At 42.8% G+C, this 20,921-nt stretch overlaps 2 protein-coding genes across 6 annotated transcripts in view; both read left to right on the plus strand.

The window, feature by feature from the left end:
* Positions 1-20,921, plus strand: part of MYT1 (myelin transcription factor 1) — a 157,097-nt gene that overhangs the window by 83,767 nt on the left and 52,409 nt on the right. For all 5 annotated transcript variants that reach the window (XM_072996723.2, XM_072996725.2, XM_072996727.2 and 2 more), the window contains exons 4-8: positions 3,200-3,230; positions 6,430-6,492; positions 12,722-12,972; positions 16,189-17,016; positions 19,347-19,481. In XM_072996723.2, coding sequence (XP_072852824.2) covers positions 3,200-3,230; positions 6,430-6,492; positions 12,722-12,972; positions 16,189-17,016; positions 19,347-19,481 — 1,308 coding nt within the window. The remainder of the gene's footprint in view (positions 1-3,199; positions 3,231-6,429; positions 6,493-12,721; positions 12,973-16,188; positions 17,017-19,346; positions 19,482-20,921) is intronic.
* The window catches only part of PCMTD2 (protein-L-isoaspartate (D-aspartate) O-methyltransferase domain containing 2), a 99,058-nt gene continuing 94,464 nt past the window's right edge, over positions 16,328-20,921 (plus strand). Inside the window, exon 1 of the mRNA XM_078391994.1 lies at positions 16,328-16,349. The gene's annotated coding sequence lies outside the window, so the exon portion shown is untranslated. The remainder of the gene's footprint in view (positions 16,350-20,921) is intronic.

Here is a 20,921-nt window from a genome sequence, read left to right on the forward strand (position 1 = left end):
GGAAATACAGTGGTTCCTCGATTTACAACCATAATCCGTTCCAGAAAATGGATGTAACTCGAAATGGTCGTAAGTTGAAGCACTATTTCCCATAGGAATGCATTGGAATGGGATTAATCCGTTCCAGCAGGGGGAAAAAATCACACACACACACACACACACACACACACACACACACACACACACACACACACACACACACAGAAACCTCAGCCAAAAAAGCACACACACATTCCACAGTCAGCCCCATCGGAATGCAATGGGGCTGGAAAAAAAAATCAGAAAAACACACACACAGCACAGAAACATAACTCCCCCAAACCCAAACCCACACTGCAAAACAAAGTAAATGTACTTACTCATGAGCAGAAAGCAGCACAAGGCAGTCTGAAGCCTTCTCCGACACCCACTCTCTAACCGTTGGGGCAAAAGAGTTACAAAGAAGTTCTTCGCCGACCAACAGTTAACCCTCTAATTTGAATTCCCCGCCTTTTTCCCTGCCTCTTTTGATCGCAACTTGAAGCTCTGGCCGCAAGTCAAAGCAAAATGTTGAGGCCAGAGCTGGTCGCAACTCAAAACGGTCGTATGTTGGGACGGTCATAAGTCGAGGCACCACTGTAGTAAAGATATGGGCAAATTATCAGCAATATCTCTCTGCTCCATCCTGCATATTCCAAGTGGACATCGAATTGTGTCTTTTTTAATTATTTATTTAAATTTAGTTATTTAAACTATTTTTAACCCACCTTTCTACTTAAAGAAATCCCCAAGATGGCTTACAACAATTAAAAGACAGCATTTAAGCTAATAAGGGTGAGTGTACAATACTAAATGGATCAATATGAATACGATACTCAGAAATCAAGCGGCATCAAAACACATTTAATGCAGTAAGGTACAACAATCTTTTTTTTTTTTAAGCCCACTCAGACAGCCGTTTACTCAAGGAAAGCTTGCCTGAGGATAAAGGTCTTTGCCTGCTTTCAGAACGACAGTAAAGATGGGGCCCGCCTGGCCTCCTGAGGGAGTTTGGGAGCAGCCACAGAGGAGGCCCTCTCCTGCGTCCCCACCAAGCGCAGCTGTGAGGGTGGTGGAACCGAGAGAAAGGCCTGATGACCTTAACACCAAGGGGAGGCTCAAGAAGGGAGGTGAGGTCCTTGGGCCCAAGCCATTTAGGGCTTTATAGGTTACCACCAGCACTTCAAGCTATGCCGAGAAATGGATCAGGCGGCCATGTTTATGGGGGCATAGTCACCACTGGCCTCACTGGAACCATTTAGCGCCTTCTCCCACTCTTGCACTTAAGCTAGATGCATTTCTAGTGTTCCATGATGCCCTCAACCATGAGTTACAAAAAGAGGACTGTGCGTTGGGAAGCTCTGTGGCACACAGATTACTCAAATAGCCTGCCTATGGAGCCCTAAGGTAGAGGTGAGCAGCATGACTCTCCAGCACCCTGGCCCTCTAGTGTCCCTACACACCGGGAAAGTTTTGTTTAAAATGGCTCAAATGGTCTCTTTTGAGCCATTCTGCACTGGGGAGTGCGGAAGCACTTTTGCCATCTTTTGAGGGAGTCCTCCAGGCTCCCACGTTGATCAGCTTGGTGTTCGGAATGGGATGAAACCCAGATCCTGTGAAAGATCCCTCGTTTGGGTCTGAATGCCTAGAAAAGTCAAGCTTTGCAACCCCTTTTGAAATTCCACGACAAGTCACGCATTCGCTTGTCATACGCAGTCAACGTTTTCTTGTCTGTGACTTCTCCTTTGATGTTGAAACTCTCTGCTAGAAGTAATCGCTGTAATTGCAAAGGAGTTCATGCCAGCCGTTCTCCTGGTGGGTGAGTCTAGTGGTTCTGGTGTGTGTAACTGAATCATGGGTAACACAATGCTGCAACCAAAGTCAATATCCTAGACCACACTTTCCCAATAGAAAATGAAATACATGACACCACTGGTCCTGTGTCATGAAGAGTCTAGAGCTACTTCTTCCAACCGCTCCTGGAATAACCCTGTAGCCATGCTAGTTGAGGGATGTTAAGAGTTGTAGACTCTAGGGGGGAAAAATTCTGAGCTCTGCTCATGAACCATCATGTTTATTTTCCTGCCAGAGATAATTGGTGAGCTCCCCTAAAGCTATAGCTGCAGAAGTTGATCCTACCTCTGTTGTCCATTAGGGGGGGAAAAGCCATCATTGGTTACACCAACTGAAAAGTCACAGAAACAATAAGCACACTTCCAAGGTCTCCAGAATTGTTCTTCTAGATGGAAGTTAAATAAAACATGGTGGAGAGATTGGACATTAAAGGAAGCAAGAGATGGTTGCATCCAGGTCTACACTTTGTGCAGTCACAGGTATAAATCTAATAGCTAGAATACACTCATTGGCTGAAATCCTGTTGCCTACTATAGTAGGTTTCATCTAAAGTGGACCCATTTGAAATCAGTTGCACATATGAAGGAGTTGACTCATTAAATCCCCACTGATTCAGTGGGTCTGCTCTAGTTGCAATATATTCACATTATTATAATGAGCAACACGATTTCAGCCATTGAATGTGAATGGGGACTTGGTAGGTTCATAGATGTGCAAATCCCCGATTTATTAGGTCTACTCTAGTTTGGACTAACAAGCGCTGTAGTGCAGGAGGAGCAGTGCAAATTTGATCATATGAGCTTCTCCTAGATGTTAGAAAGAATGCACCTGCGATGGACAGTAGCCGGGTTAGATGGTCCAGCATTCTAACATAATATAAGGTAGCTTCATACAGCATAACTGGGATGCTTTATCCATATAGATGCTATTCTTTGGCAAGTACCATATTTTTCTGTGTATAAGACTATACTTTTGTCTAAAATCTTTAGACTAAAAATTGAGGGTCATCTTATACACGGAAGTAAGTTGAGGAGAGAACAAAAACAAGTGGAGGGGAAAGCAGGAATCAAAGCGATCCTGCAGCGCTTTGATCCCTTTCCTCCTACACTTGCTAAGCCCCACTTAGATTTCTTAATTTTGGATTAGAAAAGTGGGGGGGCATCTTATACATGGGGGTGCCTTATGCATGGAAAAATATGGTAATTTAGAAAGGGGAGACGTCTTGTTTTACTCACTGACTTTTCTTGTTTTCTGTTGTTTGGTTTCTATTCTCCTTCCCACCCTCCCACCCACCACCTTCCTTCTGCTTTTCTGTGTCTTACCACAGTACCTGCAGAACTCATCGGCCAGGAGGTGAGGTAAGAAAAAAGAAAATCCTCCATTCACCTTTCACTTTGTACGCAAGCTTTCAACAAAGCGTAGGAAATATTGTGTCAGAGATGTGGCGAGCTCTTACGGAAACTCTGCTGTCAGATGAAAACCTTTCACTCATCCTTTGATCCCCGTTTGATGCCACCTTAGTGTGCATTGGGGAAAAAAATCACCCTTGATTGGATCTCGGGAAATAACTGGCTTCCATTTGCCCGCATTTTTAAAAACGGGCAGTGCACTAAACTTGATATCAAAGGAGCCATAGAGATGGTTTAACCCCTACCAATGAATACAGAGCGACTCGTGCTGGCAGGGTTTCCCATGGGAGGCAAGAGAGTCATGGAAGTTCAAGGCCACCAAGCTCTGACAATCCCCAAGTGAAAGCCATCAATTCCACCACCCGGTCATCTTTTCATCCTCCCCGCTCAGCCTTTCAGAATCTATGAAAACTGAATTGTTGATGGGGTATTCGGTGCTTTTTTAACACAGCTTCCCAGCGGGAAGGCTGTGAGAGGGATTGAAGGAAGTCTTGAAGAACTTCACATGGCTTCAAACTGAAGAGCTGACAAATTACAGTCCCCCCCCCAAAAAAAAAGCCAGTGAGTGCGATTAGAAACACACCTGTTTGAGAGAGATGTACTCCATTGCATGGAGCAAATGATAGGGGCTGCCTTTCCTCTCCCTTTTGATTAGAAAATCTCCTGCATCAAATGTAATTGGACCTTAACCTGACACAGCTTTCTAGGGTGTTTGTGCTGCAAGAACCTGCTGTTTCTCTGGAGATACAGGTTTAAGAGAGCAGCAGGCACACCGCTTGTCTAGGTTTTATTGCTGAACACATGAGTGGAGGTGGTAATTGAAGCCGGTGACATATTTAAGGGGCAGCTCGGAGGGCTGCACAGAGCCATTGCCGCAGCTGTCCTCTAATTGCCTGATTAACTGGACGATTAATCGACTAATTGACGCCCAGGCTGGGTCTGTGTGACAAAAAGAAAGAAAGAAAGGATGCCGTGAAAGGAATTAGCAGTTCTGCAAAGAGTAGGGGAGCCGCTCAAAGACAGAGGTGGGAATGTTGCCAGGGCAAAGAGGAAACAGGGTTAGAATGATAACAATAACCTTTGAACTGCAGAGCTAAAAGGGACCCTCTAGATCATTGAGTCCGGGGAGATGCCGCCAGACAACCTCTGGCTCCACAGCCAGAGACTTAAGACACCGAGCAAGCTACACACACAGCATGTTGATAGGGCATGGGTTGTTTGTTATCTAATTAAAATGTTTTCCTATGGTTTCCCGTGGTCAAGCTCCTTCTCCCCAGCCCTTGCCCTAGGCAACTCACAAGACAGAAAATTCAAAAGCATAATGAGCACAACTCCTGAAACCATTTGAGCTGTGAAGATGCCATTTTTGCAAAGAGTAGAGGGGCTTCTAGATAGCGCCTTTGACCCATCCACAGGAACACGTATGCCATTTCCCTGGATTTGCGGTTTTCCTGTTTATTTATTTATTTATTTATTTATTTATTTATTTATTTATTTATTTATTTATTTATTTATTTATTTATTTATTTATTTATTTATTTATTCATTCATTCATTCATTCATTCATTTATTCATTTATTCATTTATTCATTCATTCATTCATTCATTCATTTATTTATTTATTTATTCTATTTATATCCCGCCTATCTGGTCATTATGACCACTCTAGGCAGCTTACAGAGTCATAATACTATAATAAAATAATAATTAAAAAGAGTTATTACATTAAATAGTCAATGATGGGGAGGAAAAATGAAAGATAAACCACAAAGAAAAGAAGAAGAGAAACAGATATTGTGTTCTCCCTTTCTTCCATCTTATTTATTCATTCATTCATTCATTCATTCATTCATTCATTCATTCATTCATTCATTCATTCATTCATTCATTCATTCATTCATTCCCTTTTTATACCACCCCACCATTCTGGGTGGTTCACAACAAGCAGAATAGGATATAAATATGAAAAACATAAAGAACCTATAGAAATAAGACCATCAAAAGAAACATAATGTAAGCACACGTTTCTCTGGAAAGAGGAAAACACATGAAGCATCGGGCAGAGTCATTACAGCAGGCCTGCCTGAAGAGGAATGTTTTAAGCTGTCCTCTCAATGTGAGCAGGGAGGGTCCCAGATGTAGCTCTTCCAGCAGCTGCTTCCATAGAGTTGGTGCCACCACAAAGGAGGCCCAGCTATTCGTAGAGGACTTACAGGGAGCTCCTCAGAGTGGCAGCAAAGAGGAGCATAGAGTGGGAGGATCTGGTGGACCTGGCAGATGACACTGGGGAAAGATGCTCTGACAAATAATATGGTCCCAAACCATGAAGGCTTTTATATGTGAGCATCAAAACCTTGAACTTGATCTGGGACACAACGGGTAAGCAGTGAAGGTGAGCCCAAACCGGTGACGGTGAGCCCAAACTGGTGTGATGTGGTCAAATTTGCTCACACCAGCCAGTCTGACTACAGCATTCTGGACCCACTGAAGTCTCCATGTCAGCCTCAAGGGAGGCCCCATGTAGAGAGCAATACAGTAGTCAATCCAGGAGACGACCTGTGCTTGCATCAGCCAGATGATTAGACCACTGAGGAAGATACAAAGTAGCAAAGACATAGGACAGAAATCGACAATAGCTGGACAGACAAAGTCATAGAATTGCACCAAAAGCCTGCGTTCAATTGCGTATGTGTCTATGTGTACATGCATATGTTAGTAATAAAATAAATAAATAAAAGCACCGTCAGTAGGAGGTGAATGCAGGAGATGTCTGGTTTTAAAAGGCGTGCTCTAACACATGCAAATCTTTAATTAAACATACTCATAAAACTATAATGAACTGTTCATTTAATTAAATGGGGTGAGTCATTTCATTAATTTTTAGCAAACTGCAGAGCCGCTGTATAACCTTTCTCGGTTGGAATTCAAAGAGCAGAGATGAACTGTTTAAAGGAAACGGTCTTCCCCCCCCCCCCTTCATGGTGCGTTCAGGTGACTCCTTCAGCTCCACGCGCACATGGGGTTTGCTGGGCTGGTTTAAAAAGCTCTCCTTAGTCAATGTACTTTGATCTTTAAAATCATGTTCCTCTCTTTGAAGTCACGTCTCTTTTCTGTCTCACGGCCACGGTCACCCGCCCATCCCATGTAGCTGCCCTACTCCAGGATGTAATGGATCGGGACACATCCGGGGGAAATACGCAAGACATAGGAGGTGAGTTTCTATGACCGTTGGCAATGCCACTGGTATCGTCACGTGCAACTGTGTTTTTCTTGTTAAGGAGACTGGTGCATGGAAGCAAACTTAGGACAATATGTCTAGATTTATCTATGTAAGTCTATCTGGGCACTGCTGTATAGGTCTGGACACTGTTCCTTCTATCGTAGAGCTGGAAGAAGCTTCACCACAAAAAAAGGAGGGGGCAGCTAAAACGGTCAAGCAGTGAAAGCTCTTTGAGGAAGTTTCAAAAACATCTGACCTTTATCTGAAGATAATTAGTGGGAGGCGCCTTCGTCAGGGTTATGTAGGACCAGTCCTAGGCAAAAGGTCTTTCCCTTGTTGATGCCACATCTCTGGAACTTCCCACTGAAGCCCAACTGATGCTGATGTCATTTGGGCACCAGGTTAAACCTTAGCTTCTTTGCCTGGACATTCTAAAGTGTTGCAAAGAAATGTGATTCATTTGCTCTGTGTTTTTTGAGGCACCTGTTTTGTTTTGACAGCAATGTTGTATAGTTTTATTGTGCTGCATTGTGAGATATATAGGGAGCGCCTCTAGTATACTCCGCTTATAGTTCAGGATGCAAGGTGTGTCAAAATACTTTTAAGATAGATAGATAGATAGATAGATAGATAGATAGATAGATAGATAGATAGATAGATAGATAGATAGATAGATAGATATAGATATATACTTCTACAAATAAATAGTTTTAAAAAAGTGATGATAGATAGATGAGAGACGTGTGTGTGTGTGTGTGTGTGTGTGTGTGTGTGTGTGTGTGTGTGTGTGTGTGTGTGTGTGTGTGTGTGTGTGTGTGTGTGTGTGAGATCTATCTATCACCAGTTTTTAAAAACTATTTATTTGTAGAAGTGACTAAGGAGAAGCACTTCCCCTCATAAAATCAGAATTTGAAGTCAACCAATGGAACTTATTGAGGACCGTTAAAAGCTATTATTCTTCAAACCACATGTTTGTGGGATACTTAAGTTGTCCAAGAGAGGACACGGAGCAAAAAGAAAAGTCTGGTCTCAATCTAGCACAGATCTTTTTATATTCGCCTTATTTCCCAGTAGTCACAGCTGAAATCTTTAATAGGTCTGGATAGCAAAGTGAGTGGTTTCCATGAAATGATTAAGTGCTTCCTTCTTCTACTTACTATGAACAACAGTGAAAGAAACACTGGTTGAAATCCATCCCTAACAGATTATGACACAGCTTGGAAAAGATAAGTCTTTTTTTTCTTTAACTACTGGGGGATTCTGGGAATTACAGACTAAATAAGTAACATCTCCAAACTTATGAAAGGTGGAATATCTCTTTGAATCAGGACAGTTCTGGACAGTGTGCTTGAAGAAGGATGCCAACAAACTGCAACAAGTTCACAGAGGGGTGAAAAAGGAGGATCAGGGGACTGGAAACCAAGCTTTAGGAGGAAAGGCTGAAAGAATCAGGCATGTTTAGCTTTGAGAAAAGAAGACTGAGGGGTGATATGATAGTACTTTTGAAATACTTGAAAGGCTGTCATTCAGAGGAGGGGTCAGAGTCTGTTTCCCCTCATCCTAGAGTCCAGGATATGCGACAATGGGCTCAGATTACAGGAAACTAGATTTTGGCTGAATATCAGGAAAAACATCTTAACTGTTAGAGCAGCATGACAATGGAATCCATGACCTCCGGAGGTGGTGAGCACTCCAAGACTGGAGGCCTTCAAGAGGAACATAGACAACCACCTTGCAGATATCCTTTGATTTGTATTTCTGCATTGAGCAGGGGTTTGGACTTTATAGGCTCCTTCCAACTTTATGATTCGAGGAAGCAGCAAAAGCACTGCACAGCTGTAATCTGTGGAAGCTTCCTGCATCTGCAAGACAGCTTTTTCCCAGGTCAGCTGAACAGCTCCTGCCCTTTCTCTTAAAAAGGAAACCTCTTTAAACCAAGATATCAAGAACAAGCTACAGCTGCAGTGAAGCTGTGAAATTAAGAAAGATCACATGAAACCAGCAAACCCCCTGACACATGATGAGCAGGCTACTTAGCTCAGTTGGAAGAGGTGAACAGAGAGACTAGGGAAATCCTTAAGTGAACTTCAAGCCACACAACAGGGCAGAAGTGTTGATTCTACTCCATCCAAGACTGTAAGCAGTGAAAAAAGAGAGAGAGAAAAAAAGGAACCTGGGATGAATATGTACATTTGCAAATACATTTATGTCCATTTTTCTTTCTTTTTTTATTAGCTGCAGGGCCCTTCAACTAGTAGGGAAGTGCCCATGTTTGCTGGGAGTGATAGTTCAAAAAAGTAATTTTGCAATGCAAAAAAGGGAACTTTTTGAAGTTCTACAACAGGGCACTGGAATCACAGATGCATCCATTATGGCAGGGGTAGGGTGGCTGGATAGCTCAGTGGTTTTGCCATCTGGTTGCAGAGCCAGAATTCCCCACTGGACCTCTTATGAATGGAGCCAGCCTGGGTAGCCTCGGGCAAGCTGCACAGGGCACCCCCCCCCCAGAAGAAGGGAACAGTAAACCGCTTCTGAGTATTCATTAGTATTACCTAGAAAACCCTGAAAAGCTTTGCCATAAGTCTGTATTGACTTGAAATGATTATTATTTCTAGGCAACATATAGCCCATGTGTTCAGGGGTTCCCAACACCTCAAGGCTCCACACATACCCTCCAAAAATGTTTAATTAGACTAAAGTGTGTGTAAGAGAATTTATCCAGTTTTTAAAAATGCTGTTTCCTTGGAGCTATAGAACTGACTGTTATCAGTCCCTCATCATGGAGAGTAATTCAGACCACCAGAACAAGGGCAAAGATCCAGGCACTCCTTGTGGATGCCCTCCTCGATCCGATTACTAAACATTCAAAGATTCGAACAATAGCAGGCTTCAACTTGGCAAAAATGTAAGATCCAATAAAGTCCTCATCTGCCTAGCTGACACTTTCATTTCCCAGAATGTGAAAGAACCAGCTGTTCCGGATCTGATCCTTGCCAATAGGGAAGAACAAGTCCATGAGGAAGAAGTTACAGGAACTTTAGGTGAAAGTGGCTGTGGATGGGTAAGGTAAAGGTAAAGGTTCCCCTTGACAATTTTTGTCCAGTCGTGTTCGACTCTAGGGGGCGGTGCTCATCCCCGTTTCCAAGCCATAGAGCCAGCGTTTGTCCGAAGACAATCTTCCGTGGTCACATGGCCAGTGCGACTTAGACACGGAATGCTGTTACCTTCCCACCGAGGTGGTCCCTATTTATCTACTTGTATTTGCATGCTTTCGAACCGGTAGGTTGGCGGGACCTGGGACAAGCGACGGGCGCTCACTCCGTCGCGTGGATTCGATCTTACGACTGCTTGGTTTTCTGACCCTGCAGCACAGTGCCACCACGTCCCTGGGTATCTCCCTATAAACAAAGCCCCAGGTTCCTTCATCCTACTTAGAGAGAAAGGTTGGGAAGGTTGCCTTGGTTTGGTTTTGTTCTTGGTATCAAAACAAGAGAGACGGGAAGTCCAAGGATATCATGGCCAGCACAGCCATGTCTTGACGACAAGATTCTAGGAAAGAATATTTCACTGGTCCTGTGGACTTCAGATCAAAAGCATCCTAGCAATCAGTGTTGGATGCGCTTGTCTGTAACATTTGATTAACTAGCCAAGCCAGATTTTAATTATTTTTCTGGTCATTTGGCAGAACATATCCCTAGGTACCATGGGACATGGTGGCACTGCAGGTTAAAACGCAGAAGCCTCTCTGCTGCAGGTTCAGAAGACAAGCAGTCATAAGATCGAATCCACACGACGGAGTGAACCCCCGTCACTTGTCCCAGCTCCTTGCCAACCAAGCAGTTCTAAAGCATGTAGAAATGCGAGTAGATAAATAGGTACCACCTCGGTGGGAAGGTAACGGCGTTCCGTGTCTAGTCGCGCTGGCCACATGACCACGGAAAATTGTCTTCAGACAAAATGCTCACTCTATGGCTTGGAAACAGAGATGAGCACCGTGCCCTAGAGTCAGACACAACTGGACTAAATGTCAAGGGGAACCTTTAAAAAATCCTTAGGTACCATTGAAAGCAGTACATAGTTATTTATATCTACCTATCTGTCTCTGTGTATGAGATAGTTAAGAGTTTTATTTTATCTCTGGACATGTGGGGGTGATGTGATCAGCAGCAAGGTTCATCTGGGGAAAGGGTTAACCCTTTACTCCCAGAAACGCACTGATTTCATTCAGATCAATTTGGGTCCCAGACCGGAATCAGTCTTTTAAGCCTCGCATTGACCTGCAGTAGAATACCAAAATCATTTGTGACTCATTTATTTTTGCATGGATGTTAATGAAATTTGGCAACATGAGAGATCATACAGAGGCAAGTGAATGTGCTAAATTTGAAGCAGATTGTGTCTTGAATTTGCATAGTAGGTATCTTTAAACTTTGCTGTTTTTTTAAAAAGACTGAAGTGATTTATGCCTCATATGGTTCAGTCTGTACTCCACATTGATTTGTAAATTCAAATCACTTTGCACCACAAGTAAATATAACCACATTGTACTGAACCTCACATAAATCATTCCAAATCAGCTCAATTCAGCTAGTAGTTCAGGATTTGTCCAAATACAGTGTTGAGCTGTGGTTGAAATCCAGATTGGCAAAGGTTCCATTGACTGCTTTTACACAAAAACACAAAGATGCATTTAACATGACACCTAATTAGGCCCTATGACTCAGTCTTGGTTCAGTGAGTTCTGGCCTTCATTAAGTGACCTGCTTCACAAGGTAGTTTTGGGGATGAAAGATGAAGCCGTGCTTTGCACTGTTCTCCTGGGCTTCTTCATAAGCACACATGTAACTTGGTATTCCTGAAGCATGAATCCCATGCTTCATGATTGCTAAATTCCATTTTTAATCCCAGAATTGGGAACAAAGTGAATTTTATATAGACAGGTAAAGAGGTATAGATGATAGACTGATGGATCTAAATCAGTGTTTCCCATCCTTAGGTCCCCAGGTGTTCTTGGGGTAAAACTCCCAGAAGCCCTCACCACTCGCTGAGCTGGCCAGGATTTCTGGGAGTTGCAGTCCAAGAACATCTGGAGACCCAAGGTTGGGAACCACTGATCTAGAGGGCAGGGCAATCTCCTGACTTCTAGGGACCAGACACCACATCCTTGAACCTCAGAGAATTGCACCTTCTCTCATGAACCCTTTAGATTAGGCATCCTTCAGTCTTGAGAGACTATGGTAACGTGCTCTGAATAGAGGACTTGGAACAGCGTCTAGTGTGGTTGAAGAGGTCTCCTCATGAACCCTACCCCTTACCAAAAAAATACCCTCACAAAAATGGGTAGGTTTTTAACCGAGAAATCTTCCTTGTGCTCTTTAGATGGACACACACACACCCCATATTATAGAAAAATAAATATTTGGAAGGGCAGAAATGCTGGGTGTCCTTCAAAATAAGGTCAGTTTCTCCCCCCTCAGTCATTTAGAAGACAGATGGGGGCTTTCTGAGGAAATTCTTTCTCTCAATCTCTCTCTTTTTAATTGGCTCCTTAAGGTACTTAAGGATCTGTACAGACAGAAAGACAGACAGCTCTACATACAAAGAAGAAATAATGTAGACTCTTTCTCACAACTTTTGAATGAATCTGTATTGAACTACTAGTTAAGCCTAAGGCAAGAATGGGTTATTTTAGATCTCAGATTTGTGGGGGATTAGCAGAAATTTATGGAGAAATGAGATTGGAGGCGACCCGGGATTATGAATTATATAAGAACAGGGTAAAAACAGAGGTTTGAGAACTGCTGAACATCATAGAAGGGAACTGAGAAATTTAAGGAGGAAACATGATGACACTTGTACTCAGCTAGGTTGTGGTCCGGATTATTTACTGACTGGTTGGACTAAAGAGTCAGGTGTTTAAAACTAAGAAAGATATGATACATTTTAAAAGTTATTTTAAAAAGTGACAATCCCGAGTAGGGGGCCAGTCACAGTGATAACAGAAACAATTCACGGACACACTGAGATAACAATGAAATAATTTAATATTGACAATGCCTGGGGAACTCTTAAGTCAAAATTATAATATCTGGCAAAATGCTGTCAAGCAAGGGGCTAAAGAATTTGAAATAAGAAGAATCAACGATGCACTCTCGTCTATGGCTCCTTTGACACCTGAGCACTGTGACTCAGTCTCTCTCCCCCTTTTCTTCCTTCCCAGTTTGCAAAGTTGCCCATTAGCAAAGAAGAGGAAGCTTCAACATGCAGAGGCAGAACATCTGGCATCCAAGAGGAAGTCCCACCCCCTCAAGCTAGCCCTCGATGAAGGCTACAACGTGGACAGCGATGGCAGCGAAGAGGCAGAGCTGAAAGAGGAGTCAGTGACGGGCGACTCCGAGGGCACGGTGGAGGAAGAAGAAGCGGAGACGATAGACCAAGAAGAAACCTGCAGTAACCCTCCACCGGAAGAAGGTGTTTTATATCACTATTTGACTGCAAAGGTTTATTTTATTGACAGGAACTGTGCCAAGCGTGTTAACAGCCTAGTGCTATAGCACCTCTAAATAATGTAGGGTGAGTGTCCTCCAGTTATATTCATGCCAAGAATGAGAACATTCCGTATTTAATGGAAGGAACAAGAGGTTCCAATGTTTTTCTTTAGTCTAGAAGGGGTAACTTCGTATCTTGCTGGAAAAACTTTGTATTTCGGTTTTGAAGATTTGTTTCTGTTGGGGTTTTTTAAATCTACGTAGGAGAAAAAAAATACAGTTTAATGATAAACACATCCTCGTCCTCATCACGGTGTGCTGTCAAATCAATTCTGATGCATGTCAACCCTTTATAGGGTTTTCCAAGTAGAGCGTACTTGGAAGTGGTTTCCCATTGCCTTCTTCTGGAGGTGCCCTGGGACTGTGCAGCTTGCCCAAGGCCATAGAGGTTGGCTCTACTCACAGGAGGCACAGTGGGGGAATCAAACACTCAACCTCTCGTTCCACTGAGCTATCCGGCCAGCTGTATACACATCATAACTAATCCTTTTTCTTCCTCCTGCAAAATTTGGTTTGAAATGAACAAATATTATTACTCTCCCCCTTCCCACTCTCTCTTGATCTCATTCTCAGCTTGCTAGATTTTTCACTGAATGTATTAAATGTTTTGACCCAGACTGTCCTATTTACAGGGTTATACGCTGCGGGTTAAACCGCTGACGCCTCTGTGCTGCAAGGTCAGAAGACCTGCAGTCGTAAGATCAAATCCACGCGACAGAGTGAGCTCCCGTCGCTTTGTCTCAGCTCCGACCTAGCAGTTCGAAAGCATGCAAAATGCAAAAATGCGAGTAGATAAATAGATACCACCTCAGTGGGAAGGTAAACGGTGTTCCGTGTATAGTCACGCTGGCCGCGTGACCATGGAGGATTGTCTGCGGACAAACGCTGGCCCTATGGGTTGGAAACGAAGATGAGCACCACCTCCTAGAGTCGGACACGACTGGACAAATTGTCAAAGGGAACCTTTACCTTTACCTTTTTACAGTATCTGACCAGTCATACCAGTTACTGGTACATTTACATTGTCTGGAGAAGGGCTTTAACATGTGAGGACGGGTGGTTTTGTTAGCCTTGTTTATATTCCCGTCATTCCCCTTGTGTGAGAAGCAACATTCTTAAGAGGAAAACCTCATTTGTGAGTGGAACCTTTCTATTTGATCCAAAACAATGATTTTGTGGTATTCTAGGTTGCATGGGTAGGTCCTCATATATAGGAGGTTCTCCTTTTCAGACATCTGATTGTACTCCAGCCGCCTAGAGTGGTCGTATAGACCAGATGGGTGGGATACAACTCAAATAAATAAATAATATAAATAAATAAAATAAATAGAAGAAGTGAAATCATGTACATCGTGGCGGCCAGTTTCCTCTAGTCAACAAGGTGCTGATTGCTTGGCCATTCCTATGCCAGTCACATGACTACGAACTTATATGATTTCACATAAACTAGAATAAAATCCCTCCAGGATTCTCCAGAACAGCTAGTTAACTGTATATTCTTCTAAAATTGTGTGGGTTGATTCAAAATAGAGGGTTATCACTGCTGTCGGTCAAAGGAGGGCTTTCCGATTCTCTTCATCCAAAGATTGGTAACAAATGGAAAACAAAATGGAACAGGTGAAGGAGGGACATAGGAAGGTTGAGAGCGGGATGTGGCATCTGGGCCTCTCTAAAAACTGACTGAGGCAGGGCAGTTGTCTTATCTGGAAATATTTCTCACATGGAACCGCAGCTATCTGTTTCCAAAGCCATCTTACAGAGATGGGCACGGACTACCAGCTCAACGATTCGTGCTGGTCCAGTGGATGGGCTCAAAAGGTGTTCCATGGTTAGCACCCCCACCCCCTCCAGTGGGAACCCACTCAGAGGCAGCACCCAGAGGAGGTGGGGGCAGGGAAGCTGGAGGACTGCTTCTGAGTGGACTCCTGCAAAGCACCGAACCACGGAACAGCTGCTTGGCTGTTCACCGAATTTGCAGTTCATGCCCATCCCTAGAACAAACCCAACTGATACGACAAGCTTGTTGAACTGTGTTCTTAAGCAATGATGGCTTCTGATGCAACAGCCAGGTGGCTTCAATATTGAAAGCCTTCCCCACAAGGCTTTGAGATGAAGTGTGCAACAGACACCTCGCATCTGGTCACATCCAGTTCCTGGAACAACTTGGTATCAACCCGGTGACCTAACAAAACATGTAGTAAAGTTTTGAGTGCCATCTTTCACATGCACACTGGTCATATTCTCTTTGTATGTATCAACCATGTGACTCAGAGGCACCCTGGCATGCCATTATTTAGTTGCAATTAGCCATGGCAAGTTACAGGCATTTTTCTCAAGCACCAGTTGGATTTTTCCCATCCTATTGAACTGTCTTCTGGAAAAGCGGGGACCTGAGCACATTTGCTTCATTGGAACTGGTCCAGTTCAGTTCAGTGTTTGGCCAAATCAAAAGGACACCCTAGTTAGAATCCGTCCATTAGTTTTGTCAATGGAAGTCCTTTTTTTTTTAAGCCACAATGGACACCGATCCACCAAAAGACTTGTTGGGACCAAATATAGGGAATTACAAATAATAACCAAAAGAAGGTTGGTTGGCTTGGGGGTCCAAGCTTCCTAAATGTATGCTATACTGTGCTCTTCCATAGGCATCAACCTTCTGCCATTTCATTGGCAGAAAAAAAATATTCATCGAGAAAAGGGCCAGGGAAAATACAAAGGATTTTAGCTGGCAACATCCTGGAGAAAAAGGATGTCATGACGCTGAACCACATGACGCTGTGGTTAAACTGCAGTACTGCAGTCAAAGCTCTGTTCACAACCCGAGTTTGACCCCAACAGACTCAGGTAACTCACTCTAGGTTGACTTAGCATTTCATCCTTTTGAGGTTGGTAAATTGAGTTCCCAGACTGCTGGGCGCAGGGTGCATTGTGTAGCCTGCATAATTAAATTGCAAACCGCCTAGAGAGTTCTTTAAGCACAGTGGTATATAAGCAGCATACTTTGCTTTTTGCTTTGCTGATATTCATCGGAGCAATTTTAGGAAGGAAAGCTCCTGTTTACTTGTCATTGCTGAGTAATACTATGACTCTGTCTGAAGTATAACAGCAATGTAATGGCCAACTCTCTTTTTAAATCTAGGTCAAACAGTGGAAGAGACTCCGGAAGCCAAGGAACAGAGAGGTGAAAGTGACGGACAAGTCTCTAATGCTGGGGAAGACGTCACACATTTGCTGCAGGAAGGAGTGGCAGAGGAGGAAGAGGAGGAGGAAGAGGAGGAGGAGGAAGAGGAGGAGGAGGAGGCAATCCAGGAGGAATGTGAGAAGGAGATCATCATTCAGACGGAAGATGCGGAAGAAGTCATCGAGGTCACCAGCGAGCGCAGCAGCGATTTGTGCCTGGATCATCATCGGGATGAGGAGGTGAGCTATAATGAATCATGCAAACTGAGAAAAGAGGAGGAGGAAGACAATGAAGAGGAGGAGGAGGAGGAGGAAGAGGAGGAGGAAGAAGAAGAAGAGGAGGAGGAGGAGTATGAAGAGGAAGAAGAGGAAGAAGAGGAAGAAGAGGAGGAAGAGGAGGAGGAGGAAGACGAAGAACCAGCAAGCCAAGTAATCTGTGAAGAAGCTCCTCATACATCTCAGGATTCCCCCAAAACCCACTGTGAAGGACTGACAACAAGCCCCAAGCCTGAGTACTCTGTTATTGTGGAGGTGAGATCGGATGACGACAAGGACGATGACTCTCACTCCCAGAAATCCACTGTGACGGATGAATCGGAGATGTACGACATGATGACCCGAGGGAACTTGGGGCTTCTGGAGCAGGCCATTGCACTGAAAGCTGAGCAAGTCAAGGTGGTGAGGGAGCCTGGCCAGCCGCTGACAGGGGAACATGCAAAACATTTCCAGGTGGAGGAGAAGCAGAATAAAGCCTTGGATTCCATCAGAAAGAGCTACTACGGCAAAGGTGAGGTCTTTGCCGTGCTGGTGGCATAGTACATCCAGTTTGGGCAGGGCCGTGTGGGAGCCTCACCCTTGTTGACCTCTACTAGGTTTCCCTTCACCTCCAGCACACATCTTCCAGTGGTCAGGTCATTGTTCCCAGCGTAGATCAAGAAAAGATGAAGGAGTCACAGGACACTGGAACACAGTGGCAGCTCACATCTATAAGGGCTGATGGAGCAGAAGGCCAAGCAGACCATGGTGACGGAGTCATGGATAACAACCAGCTCCTACCTGTTGCTGGTGCCCTAGGCTGCCTTCCCTTCTTTTTCACGTACTCATAGTTTAGCTGAAGGTTGGTGAGGAGGGAAAGACATATGAGGTCTTGTCCTTCCGCTCCTTGCAAAGAGACAAGAGTGGGATGTCTGAGCATCTTCTGAAGCCATGCTGGGGCAGCACCACATTTGTGCTAATAGATCAGCTTCCCCTAATGGAACCCAACGGACTCTTTCTCTATCCCACATCCTCCTTGACCATAAAGGGAAGATGCTGGTATTCTCTTCTAGAACCATTGAGCCTGCTGGGCTAATCCTTGCAGCACTAGCTTATATCAGTGGTTGTTTCTGCTCCACTGTTTGCATCTCTTGGTTTGCAGTGACCTCAGAAGATAAATCTACAACGGAGAAGCATAACCTTCTTCTTGTTATTGAACCTTTCCCCTGCTCTGTTACCAATTGTGGGCAGAATCCTTACACCAGAAGAGAGACTAAGACTGGGGACATTTAGGGTCACCTATTTCTGAAAAGAGGGGTAAAGCAGTTTTACTTTTAAAAATCGTATCTCAAATTCTCTTTGCCCGAACTTGCCCATATTTGGCACAAAACAAGCACAGACTGTCTGCTAAAACTATGCCACATTTGGTGCCGCTCTAAAAGCTCATTTTGAAAGTGATACGTTTTTGTTTGGGTTGCCCCCATTTTTAGAATTGACTTGTAGAATGTTGACTTGCTCTTTGTTATTATTATTATTTATTTGATTTCTATACTGCCCATCTGGCAACCCAGGCCACTCTGGGAGGTTTACACGTTATGATAATACAATGCAATACAATGCAATGCAATAAAACAGAACAATAAGACATAAATAATCAATACAACATAAATAAAGTAACAATAATGCCAATAAGAACATTACAAATAAAATAGTATAAGCATGGAGGAGGGTTGAATATCTAGCTGTTAAAACACTACTGTGTCAGGATATTATAAAGTCCAGGAAGGCCTGTCTAAATAACTATGTTTTTAATTATTGTTTGAAAGTTCTGAATGAAGGGGCCAAGTGAATCTTGGGAGGGAGGCCATTCCACAGTCACGGGGTGATCACCGAGAAGGCCCAGTTTCTTGTCATTGTTTTCCAAGCCTCTCTCGGGGTCAGAACTCTCACCTCCCAGACTGGGAAGACCTTACAGGGCAGGCAGATCTAGTCGGAAAGAGATGTTCTGCAAGATGATCTTGTGCCCTGCCAGCACAAGATCATTACTGTACTTTTGTGCACCAATAATGCATGTTGCTATGTGAGCAAATGCAGGTGAACTGAAGAATTAGGTGGCAGAAAACAATGTAAGAGTTTCTGCCTGCCCAGTGTTTTAGGAGCAGATGACAACTATGTCTATAGGAGTATCATTCCCAGAGCCTTTTTTATACTCTCCATTTGTTTTCCCAGATTCTTTAGGTTTCAGTGTATATTTCCTAATCCTGCACAAATCTCCATAGCTGTTATTAGACTCGTCAATGAAATATCGCCTAGAGCAAAATGCAAACTACATGATTCTTTCTCATGTGAAGAGCATCAGGGGAAACCAAGAGAATTTTGATTTGAGTGGTTTTATTTATCAGAGGAATTTTGAATCTTTTTTTTTTGTATTTTTTATTTTTTATAAGGGATAACAAAAAGGATAAGGGAATTGGGATTGATGAGGAAGAGGGGAGACAATAACATACTTTCATCCATTCTGTACCTATTGCCATATCAAGATTTTAAATTATTCTGTTTACTCTTTTCTGCCTTCTAGATTCAGTTCTCCTTTCAATATGTACTGTTCACAAGCTGCCTGTTGATTCTGTCCACTTGTTAAATAGATCCCATCTTTCTGTTGCCTTTTGCAAGGGATAGTCCTTCATGACTTCTGATAAAATGTCCATTTCGGCTATTTCCCGTATCTTTTCAATAAGATCTTCTTGTTTCGGTACCGTTGATCTTTTCCAATTTTTAGCATATAACATTCTAGCTAGGAATTTTGAATCTTTACTTTCTCATCCATTTCTGCCTGTACCCTCTTCTCTGTTCGCTTCTTAGATCCTTCAAGACCCGAGAAGCGTGAGATCAAATGCCCCACTCCCGGCTGTGATGGCACAGGACATGTCACAGGGTTGTATCCTCACCATCGGAGTTTGTCTGGCTGCCCACACAAAGACAGGATCCCTCCTGAAAGTAAGTACATGTTAGTGCTAGTCACACAACAGATGTGGTCTTATTGCTGCTGCTACTGCTTCTATGAAATGATGGTATATTAGTACTCAAAATAATGGGATATTCTGGGTATCATGTTGGAGAGTGAAGAATATAACAGAAAGGTGGCGGGTGAGCAAACTAAAGAAGTCCATAACTTTGTATTGGGAAGATCTCAGGAATTTATTTATATATTTTAAACTATTTTTTATCCTGCCTTTCTCCTTTAAAGGGACCTAAAACCGCATACAAAAGTTAACAGGCAGTATTTAAGCTAATAACAGGGAGTATAGAATATTCCCTGTTATTAGCTTATTGAAAGATTCATCCATCGATGAATACAATACCAAGAAACATAAGCAACACCAAATCACATTCAATGCAGTAAGGTACAACAATCCATTTTAAAACCCCACTCAAACAATCAGTCCCTTGCCTGAAGAGAAAATTCTTCTGCTTGTGGAAGGACAGCCAAGATGGGGCCAACCTGGCCTCCTGTGGCAGGGAGTTCCACAGTCCGGGAGCAAGAATTGAACAGTTAACTTTAAAGAAATGTTAAATCCTTCATAAATTAGCATAAAAATATGTTAAAAGATATACTCATCTCCATCCCCTCACGTCCAGCACCAAAGGACAAACATTCAGTACCTGGAGGTGTACAATTGTGTATTTTACAACAGCATCACAAGAATCATTGTGTTTGTTTATGACCATAAAGTGAAATAATTGTTTTATTTGTTCATTTCAAAGACTGGAGATTGGAGGAGGTGGGGAGGGATAAAACAAGAAGACATCCATTATTTTCTGTTTGGTTTTTTAAAAAAATTAAACACGAATGCAAGCTATTACATTTGAAGGAAGTGTAAGACAAATTAATTTCTTTGCTTTTAAGGTCATCACTGCGGGAGGCAATAAGATTGGAATCCTTTTTAAAAAAAAAAAAATCAAAGAATACAGATAAAAGCAAATACAATTCCAATCACTCAAAAGTACCTGAAAGAGACAGACAGTAGAATTGTAATGAAGAAGGAGAGAAAATCATTTTCCGAAGTGTATAATAAGAGATAAGAACAAATTCATGTGGCTGCTAAACAGTCACCCATCCAAATGATGATTGCAGATTAATTAATTAATTAATTAATTACATTTAATTGTAAGTAACTGGGAAAGAAAGCATTTAATTAATTACATTTTATCCTGCCCATCTAGTAACATTATTATTTATTTGTTAGATTATTTATTTGCAAAATTATTACTTACATTTTTATCCCACCCATCTGGTAACAGAGTACCATTCTGGACAGCTAACGACAATAAGGAGAATAAAAATAATAACCTACCCACAACATAAACCCACAGATAATAAAAACCTGCAAAAGAACACCCAAGGTGATGGGTAAACAAACTCAAAATTAAAACATG

This window comes from Pogona vitticeps, chromosome 4, assembly GCF_051106095.1.
Source record: "Pogona vitticeps strain Pit_001003342236 chromosome 4, PviZW2.1, whole genome shotgun sequence".
In the NCBI taxonomy this organism is placed as follows: domain Eukaryota; kingdom Metazoa; phylum Chordata; class Lepidosauria; order Squamata; family Agamidae; genus Pogona; species Pogona vitticeps.